Source organism: Cyprinodon tularosa, unplaced genomic scaffold (assembly GCF_016077235.1).
Source record: "Cyprinodon tularosa strain WSP-4 unplaced genomic scaffold, ASM1607723v1 ctg81, whole genome shotgun sequence".
Classification (NCBI taxonomy): Eukaryota; Metazoa; Chordata; class Actinopteri; order Cyprinodontiformes; family Cyprinodontidae; genus Cyprinodon; species Cyprinodon tularosa.
In genome coordinates this window covers 312630-325879 of record NW_024039574.1, presented here as the reverse complement: position 1 = coordinate 325879, position 13250 = coordinate 312630, and the positions used below count along the sequence as shown (strand labels likewise).

Sequence of the window (13250 nt, the reverse complement as noted above, 5' to 3'; positions counted from 1 at the left end):
TCCGATAAGTTTAGTCTGAAGTAAGTTAACCAAAGTTACAAACCAGGAAGAAATCCTTCAGTGGTGATAGTTAGAAACATGGAATAATTCGTGGTCGGCTGCGGACCACAAAGATTTTTTTTTTTTGTACTTAATTTTAGATGCTAATGTCCTTGGGAAGGACCCAAAGGGAATTTATAAAATTCAATTTGTTGACCCAAATCCAACTTTAGACTCTTTTCCTGATGACACTGTAGATACTGTAGTTTCCTTCAAAGTAAAGACTCACCTGACTCACCGGTAAAATATTTAAACCTCGCTTTGTGGAATGATTCAAGTTTAAACCGGTTTTGCAGAGAAGAACGCTTGCCTTGAATGTCAGCTTGTATTATTTTACAGAATCATACATTTAGTTCGAAATTAAAAATTAAAAATCTGAATATTTAGTTAGAAAATTAAAATTTTAGAATGTTTGTTAATTAAATGTTTAGTTTCTTACCTAAATATTCCTAGGAGCGGCCCTAGTCCTGCCTCTCTAAATTTGATAGATGTGTGAAAGTTAAATTTTATTATTTTTTTTTTACCTTTATTTAACACATAAAACTTTATTTTATACATTAAAATAAATGTCAGGTACATAAAAACAAAACAAAAAAAAAACATATCAAGTAAAAACAGTTCCGGATTATTGACGCTGCCACAAATTCTTTCACTTTCAACTTAAAAGCATTTAAAGCTAAAAGCTCAGTCAATTTCCAGTTTGTTTGTAAAAAAAATCCATTCACAAATTAATTCATGGTGTACTTCAGTGGAGTAGCATTAAAATATGTATTTAATCATGAAATAATTATATTTACTTCATCTGGTCTGGAGATGAAGTTTTCAACCTGCTTCTGTAGTTTTACCTCTCCTCCAGCAGGTGGCGTGAGCAGGCACTAGTGGCTGGGCAGCCACATGTGTTCCTCATCTAATCATCAACACAGAAGCTTAATAAGTCCCCTAGTTAACACCTCTGTGGTAAAGGTTTAAGCGTCACCGGTGTTAGGATGAGTTTAATAATCTGAGAGTCTGTTAAACCCTGATATTACCTGCCTGTTGTGTACAAAATAAATTCTTCCCAAACAGTTTATCTTCTCAAAAATCTATCCTTATCGCCGGTGTTTTTATAGCATTTACAACTAATAACTTAGACTGCATGAAAATTACAATGGTAAAATTTGTACCATGTTAGACATCGTTGGAAAGCTTAGATTCTCCAAAATTCAACCACCAAGTCCAGTATAAGGACACAGCGACCACGACAGCACAATTAACACAGATATAGCAGCATTTAAAAATGTAAACTTACAAACCAGCTGCAACAACATACCTTTGAAGGCGTCCAAAAGCTGTTTTATAAATCCATGCTTGAATTGTTTATATTCCTTTCATCCAGAAGGGTCCACAGATAAAAAGAGATCCAGAATATTCATAATAAAAATCTTCCATGATGAGAAAATCACATAACGTCTGGTTTTTGACATCAGAAAAGTTAGCTGGTCATAGCTAACGTTTAGCATCTTGCTAATAAGATTTACCTCCTCATTTGTTTATGGAGGACCAGCTCTTCCATATTTAAAAATAAATACAGAAATAGATACATGCTCAATAAATAAATAAGCATACAATTAATTGCCCCTAAAAAGACAATAAACAAATAAATGTAGTCAGAAATGAAATTATACAGTGAGACATAAATGTATATATCTTTTTTAATTAGCTTCTTTATTTATTTGCCTTTGTAATAATTACCTTATTTATTTATTTTGCGTTATAGTCTTCACCTATATTCATTAATTATTTATGCGCATCTATTTTTGTCTGTTTTATTTTTCCTTTGTATTTTTTTTACCCTTTTTAGTTCTTCAATGCTATTTATTTCTGCCTGTCATTTTTACATTTTTGTAAGCATTTCTACCTCAATATGCAAATGAGGAGGGGCTGTGTCTTAAAGGATCAACTTCTGCCCATTGGTCGGTTGGCAGGTTCTCTGGCTGACAGGCTCCTTCTTGTCAGCCAATGACGCACTGTTGTTTGACCACATGGGCTGTTTGGCTTTATAGCCAATGAAATATGGTTTTAAACAAGGGTAGACATGGCTGGGTTGCATAAAGAAGAGCCGACTTGCGTAAGAGTGAAACACACTGCTGAGGCTGGATCAATCAGTTCAAAACCGTTTACAAACAACACTTCGATATTTTTGAAGTTTGGATGCCGATTTTGTTTAATTACAATGCCTAAGTCGGAAAACAAAACAAAACAAAATACAGCTCACAAAAGGCACTGGGGCTTATTTGAGCTTGAAAAGCAGCAGTTTCCCTATTTTTTTTTTTTATAGACTTTTATGTTATTTTAGGTTTACAAAAGTTAGATTTTGTTATATATAATTCTGAAATGCAGCTTAGGCTGTGTTTTACTCACCCAATTTTGCTTTGCTTTTTTCATTTGGGTATGAAAAATAGGCAAAGATTACATCAAATGAGGTGGGTGTTAAGAGGATTATTTAACTAGGACAGTTCTTCTGTCAAGATAGAAATTAATTATCTTCATTATGTAAGGGGAAAAGATTTGGGAATGGAATGAGAGTAGTGTCCTTGATCTGAGAACATAGTGTAATATTTAAAAATGGAACCATGGATGTCTCCTTATTTACAAACATGTATGGTGTAATGATGTGATGATGCTTATTAGCTAATAAAGGTACAATTGTATTTCAACCCAAGGTCTTTGTGTTTATTTTATACAGTAAACAATTTATCACTCAGGCTAGATTTACTCTTCTTCGGTTACATCCGAATGAACGAGGCAGATTTATTTGGTTTGTTATTAATAATTCTGCTGATAGCAATAGTCTAAATTATTAAATTGGTGAAGGCAACTAGATCTTAACAGCCAATCCCGGAGTCTAACCTTTATATAAATAAACCCTGATGAATAAGAAAATTACATTTATAATCATTCTACTATTAACATATTAATATTCGAATGACCTATTGATTAACTATAACTCCCAGTTCTAGTTATTTAATATATTCATGATCTTCTGGTAAACTTGGACAACATTCATGTTCTTTATGTTTCTCTGTAAGGTAGGGAATGTGAGGGAATGTCAGTCAAGTCAAGTCAGCTTTTATTGTCACTTTCTTCATATGTACAAGACATACAAGGGAAATGAAATTACGTTTACTCTCTAGAAATATACAAATATACAAGAAATATACAAGACTGACATTTACAGACTGACATAAAGTGCGGGACATGACAGGTAACAGTGATAAGAAAAATATAAAGTATAGACATTACAATAAAAGCAATAAAACAGCATCAATAGTTTATTCCAGGCTCAGGTACAGTAGTGCAGGTCAGCCTGGTAACTCAGAGTTCTGATAACAAAAAGATTATGTTTCAGTGGGGTGATGTGAGTCAAAAGGCAGGTATTGGTCTGTTTGTGCAGGTTTCTGCGTTAAGACTGCCATTGTCTGGAAACTGCACGGCTGAGATGATGTGAATGGTGAATGCCTCAGCTTCCTGGGTTTGGATTTGACCCAGATATCTTCCACCTATCTAAACCAGTAAGTCGCTTATGTTCCCTTGTATATGCAGAGTACTCTGATCTCAATCTACTCCTTCTATGCAGCTGTCTGTTGGAGCAGTGGCTTATCTGTAGCTGAGAGAGAGCAGCTGGATAAGTTCATCAGGAAGACCAGCTCTGTGATTGGATGCCCCCTGGAGGTGGGAAACTAAAGGACCCTAACTGAAATAACATATCTGTTTGATAATGTCTATGCATAAAGCTGTTGCTGAACTGGAAAGCTCCTTCAGTGACAGACTGCTGCACCTTAAATGCACTGGGGGGCGTTATCATAAATCCTTCTTCCAAGCAGCTGTAGGTATTTATAACCATCACTGTTATCAACAACTTCAATAAGTTCTTACATTCATGCTGATTTTTGCAGTTACTGTCTTAGCCACTTAAATAACATGTTGCTGTCATTTTTGCACATCTCTGGTGTTTGCTGCCATTTTTTCGCATAGCCATTAGTGTAAAAATGTCAACAGCTTTATGTAGATTTTTTTATTCTCCAGATGTACAGTATTTATGTGGTAAAAAAAAGTATTTGTTTTGTTTATTCTCTTAGCTCTTATTCTTTTATTTTTATACACTTCTTTAAGTTCCACATTTGTATGACCATTTTTGCTATAATCTTTAGCTGCTGTAATGCAACAATGTCCCAATTGTGGGACAATAAAGGGATTTTCTATTCTATTCTATTTTATTCTATAAAGATATTTGACACAATGGGTAAAACTGGAAACCCATGGTGCACCTTTACCTTTAAGCTACTGTAAAACCTCCTCTCAAAAAAAAGGCAACTGTACTGTAGACGGCATCTTTCTTGGACTGTGAGATTTTCTAACCCAGCGATGGACTAAGCAAAATGTGATCTCTACAAAGAAGGACAGGATTCATTCTTGTAAAATGTACACATTTTAATTTTACAATGGTGATCTTCATGATGCACAAAAATACGTATTATAAGGCAAGGCAAATACAAACCAAGAAAAAACTGTATTAATCTAATATCTTGTATGTTGCATACAATCATAATGCTTTTAAACATTTATCAGATGTTTAATTATTTATAGCAATGAAAAATTATTTTTACTAACAAAACTACTATAATAACGGTCAAATTATCCCAATGAAGAACAAAATACATGTATAATCTGTAATTTAAGAATATCCTTTTTTTATCTAAAACATAGATCATTTTATATTATTTTAATAGAAGGCAAGTATATAAAAGTGATAATTTGTCCCAAATAAAAAAAAATGAAACATATTTTCAGAATAAAACACCACAAGGTAACATCTTATAAGAATATGATAGAAGATATCAGGGAAAAATGATAAATGTAACCATAATGGAAATTCCACTTTTATACAGGTCACTGCTGGTTTCACTGTGCTTCACAATAATTTGTGGATGTGCAGGACATTGTTGCATTGTGGACAGGAATGCTGCACATCCTTGCAAGCATTCACACAGAAGGGGATTAAACAGCAGGGCCAGACCCTGGAGTGGAGGATAGGGTAGAATAAAAAGAGACAAATTAATTCTTGATCACAATGCTTTATTAGAGCTGATGAGAAACTGACCGCATGTATCTGAAATATATACTTAAAGAGGTCTTAATTTGACTTTTAATAACTTTTTTCGTTCATGATCCTCTGCAACCCCATGGTCATGTTTAATGGCATAAATTTGCCTCATGGTGGCAGTATTGGTATATGCGAAAATCTGGCGTTCTGCCACACCTGTGTGTTCTTGAGTAATTGTTTGGTGCATAAGACTTTTGTTGTTGAATGAAGCACATTTATAGGGTTAGAGTATATGTCTGCAATTTGTGAGTAAAAACCAAGCTTTAAAGTCAATGTCAGTGTAGTGTGTTACATGAAAAGAAACTCAAGAGTACTTAAAAGTTTTCAGCAAAGGTTTGTTTTCAGGGGTCAGAATGTACAGTAAACTCGGAAAGTTAACATTTTTATTAATATTTTAACAAATACTTAGCGATTGTTGATTACACTTTTTTTTTCCCTTTGAAGATCCAATATTTACAGAACAGTCCTAAAAGTATAAAAAAAAATCTCTTTGACAACAAAACAGTTTTTTAAAAATATTTTGTCTTTTTGTGTGTGTATAGTGTTGAAAACCAGGTAAGATAAAATATTTACTAACCATAAAAGTGTTTTTTTTTTTTTTTTTTGTCTAGCCCAGATAAGCATGTATGAAATTTTTATAAACATGTTTATTTACAGCTCAAAACATGTCAGGGCATTAAAGATTAAGCCTGTAAGGCAAGTGGAAAAAATCAACTTACAAATCAAAATATTTCAAAGTACTTTTTTTTCATATCTAGAAGGCAAGTTGAAAAATTTTTTTTTTTTGCGGACCAAAATATTTTAAATCTATTTTTGCTGTTCTACTCTAAATGGCAAGAGGAAAAAATCATTAGACCGAAAAATATTTCATATTATAAATATTTTGTTTTGCAGTTTACACCTCAAAGGCAAGTGAGGTTGTGTTTTTCTGAGGCAAATTTTTTTAAATGTTCATTATTGTAATACTTAACCACGAAAGGCAGTGTAGACAAGCAGCAGGCGTCCACTAAGAGCTGTATTGTTCAAACATAGTAAGAAAGGCTGGTTTATAAGGACCATTATCGTACTTTCCAAAATTCATTGTTGTAAATAAGATAAGACACAACTGCAGCATTTAAACTTTGCTGTTCATGCTAGTGTATGTTATCAAGCCAAGCTTGTGTGTTTTGCTTCTGAATGCTAGACACTTATTGATTCGTTGTGTGTTTCTGCTCCATCCTGTTGGGGCATTTTGGTGCCCCCAGTTTAGCCAATCAAACTTCCAAAGACAATGTTGCTCTCATTCTACCCAAACTTCAAAGTGTAATTGTTGGTACTCTCTTCAACATGTCAAATTTTAACTGTAAATATCTTTCCTAATCACAAATTACAAAAAAGGTAATTATTTAATATTATTCTATTTTCTTTTTTAACTTGCATATTCTTTTTACTATTCCCTCTACAATTACCTTTCCCATGACCATTCTGCTCCTTCAGCACACTGAGATCCTGTTAAACTAATCCCAATTGCATCCTAGATATAATCAGTTATCTCATTGGTCAGACTGCCGCAGACATCTAACAAATAATTAATAGTAATAAGAAAAACATATATTAACTGTCCAAGATTGAACAATCAACATAACATTTTATCATAATGCATCTTAAACTAATTAGAACCTAGTAACAATATGTCATGATCTGCCCTGATAGCTGACATTAATTACTTACTTCATTCACCTGCTTAACTCTGCCCCGTTCCTAATCACCACTCATCTCATTCACCTGCACGTTCTGCTTCATATACTTGCTATTGGGGCCAGATCATTGTTTGATTTCGGTTTCATTCCTGTTTGTTAGTTTATTTCATTAGTTTTAGTTGGGTCCTTGGTTAATGTTCCCATCCCCTGAGGCCAGTGGATTGAGAGGGTTTGCTGTTTATCTTGTCTTTTGATCGTGTCCCGGATCTTCTCTGCGGAGCCCTCAGGGTTTTGGCTTGGATTGTGGGGAGGTTTGGTTTTGAGTCCAGTAAGCCTGGCTCCTATTTGGAGACCAGGGGTCCGTTTGATTCAGCAGGTGTAATAAATTCAGATTCAAATCTGAAGCTCTAAACTGATCTAGCCAAAAGTCGGGAACTCTGAGTGCTCGGTTTCACAACAGCTGCTATGCATTGGTTAAATCAAGTTTAACTAGGTCCACTCAGAATTTAACATGTGCGCAACAAGTATGAAAACCTATTATCTGTGGAGCACCGATTAAAAGAGTCACCTTGACAATAAGCAACAGGAAGTGCCTATTCACCCTACTGGAACTAGAGATTTTAATGCAGAATTGCAAAAAAAAAAAATAACAAGGAACATGTGTTTAAAAGACTGAGAAACACAGCTACAAAGGAGAGGAAGGTGGCCAAGGAGAAGATTGTTGCTCGAGTTAATGTGTAAGTTTATATGAGGTGGTTTATGGCAGCCAGTTTAAAGTTCCTGCAATTATTCTTGGTACCATGTCTTGTCTCTGTCCCTCAACCCCTGAGCCTGCCTGTCTGCCCCTGTGCATGTCTGTCTGAGCTCACTGCTGGGCTAATGGAAATCTGAACCTGCCTTCTCTCTCTGTGGATTCCTGGAACCCTGGATCTGTCTGTTCCTGTATGGATTGGAGCCCCTGCTCAGTCTGCAGACTCCTGGGCTACAGAACTGTCCCTGTCTGGTCTGTTTTCCTGAATTTGATTGGATTCCTGCCTGCACTCTAGCGTTGCTGCATCGGGGGACCCTAATGGATGGCTCAGGGCCGCATCTCATTGGCAGTGCATCGGCTGATTCTGCCTTTGATTAAGAGGATGGACTGACCTCTCGAACCAGAGTGTCAGTGATTGGGCGGTGCCCCGCCCCCTCCTGCAGACACTGTGGTCCTCAGTTCTACACTGCAAAAAATATAAATCTCAATAAGTTATTTTTTCTTAAAATAAGTGTGTTTTTCCTTGATTTGAGGAGATAAGTAAGACACTTTGCCAATGGAACAAGACAATTTCCTTTTAAAATAAGAAAAAAATATTTTATCGTCTTATTTCAAGTAAATATTATCTAACTATCTTATTTTAAGAGTGAAAATACTCATTCCATTGGCAAATCATCTTATTTACCTGCTCAAATTAAGGCTAAATATACTTAATTTAAGCCATTTTTTACTTATTTCTGGATTGTTTTTGCAGTGTACAGCTCAGCATTTCTGTTCTGCTTTGTTTTTGTTAAAATAAACCTTTTGAACATTACTACTGACTGTCTCACCTTCAATATTGGGTCCAGCATTCTGAGATCATTATACAATAACAACAGAAAACTAGAAAGGATATAAAAAAACATCAAAAATGTTTTCAAATAGCACTAACAAACAGTATAATTTCTCTGATTTTTCCAAATCAGAGAACAAGAAAACTAGAAATAGTTTGGATCTTGATATGTGATATCACACGTAGGTAATTGTTTCTCAGTCAGTGTTAGGGTCCATGCTTTTACTGACATGCGTACATTTGGAAATGAAAACCAAGGTACTAATTTAACAAGAATATGCTATATTGGCATGACTTTTTATAGTTAACTATTTATAAAGTGTCTCACAACATCAACCTCTTTAATTTCATGAAGCTTTTACCTCTTCCTTCGTTAAACTTTAACTGGTTGTGTACTAGAGAGAATAGGGGAGGGGTTTGCACTCGGCTGACTACAGATAGTTACAAGAAAGGAAAGTCCCAGCCTGGCCTGTACAATATGCAGCAGAACCTCAATGCTATATTCAGTTATTTTTGACATGTTACATTTGAGGGGGCAAGGCATAATAAATTAATGCTATTGCACAATGTTTGCTGTCCTCGGCCACCACAACTATCTTTAATTTGTAGCCATTTAAGCCCACCACCAGATCTTACGTGTATTTTCATGTTGAAGTTTTTACTTACCCTATAATAAACAGTGATCCAACAATTAACCAGGTAAGGAGGCCCAGTTTGTATTCAATTGAGGTCACAACTCTGGTCTGGCAATGCGGACATAGCATGCTTCCAGGAGCATCAGTGGGCCTCGGTTGCACTACAGTCACCTGTTTCACTGCCAGTTACACATATTTTTAGTGACAGATACTGAAAAATGTTAACTGTATGCTGTGTGCTTTCTTTTCCTTTATTACCCACTGTGAGCCCGGTCCTTAAAAAGCCATGAAAACCCAACGAGTTTAAAGAATAGTGTCTGACTCTGTCACCCTTCATCATGTTCATGTTTTTTTTTTTTTACAGTTTGGGTGTTCTTATCCATTTTTTCCACAACACACACCACTGTGTTTGGACCTCCAGTGTACCTCTGAAAAATTCAAAGTCATGTTTTAAAAATGGAAAACAAATTGACAAAGTCACCCACCTGGTTGAGCAACTTGATTTTGTTGTGCCATATACTGCACAACCGGCTGTTGATCTAGAGTTAAAAAAAATAAATAATGCAATTATCTGATTGAGTCATAAACTGGTCAAAAGCTTTTGCCATATAAGAAGAAGCAATAATTTCAGGAAAAGGCCCGACATTATTTTGTGAACAACTTATAGACATATTAAAAAGGTGTCTGCTTTCTTACCATTCTTAAGATATTGCTGAGGATATTGCTGAAAATCCATTTGGTGATACTGCGGAGCAACAGACTGGGGATATTGCTGCTGAGGATATTGCTGATCAACAGACTGTTGATACTGCTGTACTTCACTCTGGGGATATTGCTGATCAACAGGTTGTTGATAATGCTGAGCAACAGGTTGGATTACTGGCTGGTTATATTGCTGTGCCACAGGCTGGGTTGCAGGCTGAAAATCAGGTGTGGATTGTGGTAGTGGATTGTAGTCCAAAGGAGGACCAGGATATGGTGGTGCCGGGATATCTGGGATACCTGTAGAAGGTCCTTCACCATTTTCCATTTTCTATGTGAAAGAGGAAGAAAAACTACTTTAGCAAAGCTGTAAAATAATGAATCTGTCCAACAGTTCCTTTTTCTACAGAGGAGCAGAGTTATGACAATGTGGCGCCAGGCTTGCCAAGTGCTTAAAATAATGAAAGGGCTTAATTGTAGCATTAACTAATTCCTAAAAGTTTACTGTTAGGTTGGAGTCTTGTAAAGTCATGCATGATTTCCTCCCAAAACGGCACTCAATGGGCTTCATGCAACAACTTTTTTTTATTGTTGTTGTAAATTTCTCTCACTTTTTCTCCTACCTTTCCTTCTATGAGTGTGCCACTTCAAGTTCAACAATGATTCCTAACTTCAGTAAATTATCCTTGCAAACATGATGCAGTTCGCCTGTGCATAACTGAGAGCGTGTTCCCAAGAAATTTCTATTTGCTTAATTGTGGTCAAAATAATGCCATATGAGGGTATGACTTCCCATGCTTGTCAGAATGTGTTCCTTCACAAAAACAGCACTGAAAACGAAGAAGAAAACTTTATTAGTTTGGAGATCGAGGTTCTTCCAACTGAGAGCTGAGAATTAAGGGACCAATAAAAACCAAGTAGTGTAGAATAAATCACAAGAGCTGTAAGTGCCATGGTTGGACTGTTACAGAAGTGACAGCAAATTAAATCAATGTCCCCTGGATAGTATTATGGAAACTGCAAGTGCAGCTTCCATAATACTATCCAGGGGTTAGTATTATATAATGATGAATCCTAATAAAAATAAAATTGACAATTTCCTCTAAGTAACAACAATAGTCATTTAGGGTAAAACTAGATTTGGATAATAACTGACTGAGAAGAAAAATGGTGGATGTGATAGCTTCTCCTTAATCACTTGTACGAACAATTTAGAAACAAATTTGTTCATATTAAAGCTTTTGCATCAGGCCCATTATATACTAAGAGACAGCAGTGTAACATAGCATCTGAAAAGAAAACCAAGTTTATGACACACCTCTTTAAAGTGGGTTAGTGTTTTCGTATGAAACGTTCTTAACTGCCTTTTTAAACCTATTTGTATCTTTTCAAATAAGATTGACATATTTGTCACATCACATCAACACATTTCATTACAAAATATTGGGGTTTTATGCGAGAGAACAAAATAACAAAGAGCATATAAGCATAATGAAAGATTTTAAAAAAATATAGGTTGTAAACATTTTAGATAACAATATATCAAATGTAATGGTTTATTGAGTTAAAGTTATAACAGTATATGGGATTATCAATAAATCTTGCTTCAAAGGAATAAAGGCACAAAAGACACATATGGCTTCTAATTGTATGTGTGTGAAGAAGAAGCATGAAGAAAACACTTCATAAAAACTGTATCAGAGACTCTCAGTTAATTTTTATGTGTGAGCATTAATTGAGGTATTGTCATGCATAAATATTCTTTGATGCATACCATTTCATTGGAAATCTGACTGTATGCTAATGCTGCTAAAAGGTGAATGGGATTTTTTTGTGGTTTGTATATAAAATGGCTTTTGTCTTTTCGGTCTTCCATACAGCCTAGATCTGTAAATTGTTCCTTTCAAAATGTGTCCTTTCTACAGATTCTCACCCTTAAGACACAGAAAAGTATTAATTAAATTGTATTTCTATATATTCTAAAGATTTCTCATTCTGCACAAGAGTAATGGGACTATGGACTGATTGTATTATGTTTATTTGTATGTGTAAAACACTTTTTTTTTTTTTTTGCTAAGGTCATGAAAAATGATTAGATATGGAAGTGCAGATAAGGAACAATGGTCTGAGTGAAGAAAAATGTTTGTTCTGTGTCTTGTCAATGACCCAAAATCTCTTTATCTGGTTCAGCTGAGCAAAAAGCACCAGTTTCATACATCAGTGTCTTGGAATTACATTTCGACTGTCCGTTGTGATAAGTTGGCCAGGTTAAGCTGTCGCCCACATGTCAAAGGAGCAATGAGTCATTTTCATTGCAATGTGGAGTATGCCAGGGATGCAAACAGTTGCTGATAATGAAAAGAAACATACAGGGGAAAAAATGTCACCAGCAGCCTAGGAATGTATGCTGTAACTATCTACACATTTTCCTTTTTATTGCTTGCTATAATGACACTTCTTCAAACTAAAAGGTATTTTTGCCAATTATTTTTTTCTACAATCCTCATAATTTAAAATGTTAAATCAAATGATTCAAACATATATGATCATTATAGACTTAACAAATCTGTTCTTGCCTTATCTTCGTATGAAGATGCAAAAAAACAAAACAAATGTATCTTAAGAAAACTCAATGTAAATAAAAAGTTAATTTATTTAATTTACTAATTGAAACTCTTACACCCAGGAAGTATATTTTAAGGCTTTAATTCTATGAACCTTTGGTTTATAGGAATTGAAAACAAGATATTCCGGATAGGTGATCACTCCAGAAAAAGATTAATACAGAAAGGTTGGCTTAATCAAAACAATTTTTAATAACTGCTTAAAGGTTGTTAATGTTATAAGGAACTTTTATTCTTACAAATAAGCCTAATCAAAATATATATTTTTAATTCAATGACAGCATACCTGAAAGTACACCTGTATGTTATGATAAATATTATTTGGTTTTACTGGTACAAAAAGATTTGGTCTTTGCTCATAGAAATCTGGAATTAAGAGAACAACACACATAGCTACTGAGGTATTTCTGCAATGAGAACATTTCTGTCTCTTAATCTGAACGTTTTAGATTTTCTCACCTGTGGTTGGATTTTCTGAATGCTTTGAAAGATGATCAGGATGCAGGACAACCAGGGCGTCTTATTGCTCTGACAGTGGTTGATTGGTAAAAGCAAAATTTGTTTCAGACAAAAAAAGGAGCAAAAAGAAGGCGGGCAGAAGTAGGTGTGGACAGTAGCTTCTTTAAAATAAACCAGTCCTCTGATAATATAATTCTCCTCTGTGTAGCGGGTAAACAGAAGTAGATTGACTTGTACCTTACTCTGCCTCCATTATTATTAATTAAAAAAACGTTTTGTGACGAGATGACAATTATTTTAAGACTGCACAAAGGTCATATTATACAACAGTAAACTGTTTTTCTAGGCTAAGTATGAGTCTCGTAGGTCTTGTGCTTCAAACTGTG

General features: G+C 34.9%; 1 protein-coding gene across 1 annotated transcript; it reads right to left on the bottom strand.

Moving 5' to 3' along the window:
• Nucleotides 1–4513: 4513 nt before the first annotated feature.
• Nucleotides 4514–12984, bottom strand: LOC119774368 (cell death-inducing p53-target protein 1 homolog). The gene is made up of 5 exons (XM_038271847.1): nucleotides 12865–12984; nucleotides 9776–10112; nucleotides 9565–9618; nucleotides 9111–9258; nucleotides 4514–5096 (listed from the first exon to the last, which is right to left on the bottom strand). Exons 2-5 carry the CDS (start codon nucleotides 10107–10109, stop codon nucleotides 4991–4993), a joined length of 642 nt encoding a protein of 213 aa, XP_038127775.1. The 5' UTR covers nucleotides 10110–10112; nucleotides 12865–12984; the 3' UTR covers nucleotides 4514–4990.
• Between the last annotated feature and the right edge of the window lie 266 nt (nucleotides 12985–13250).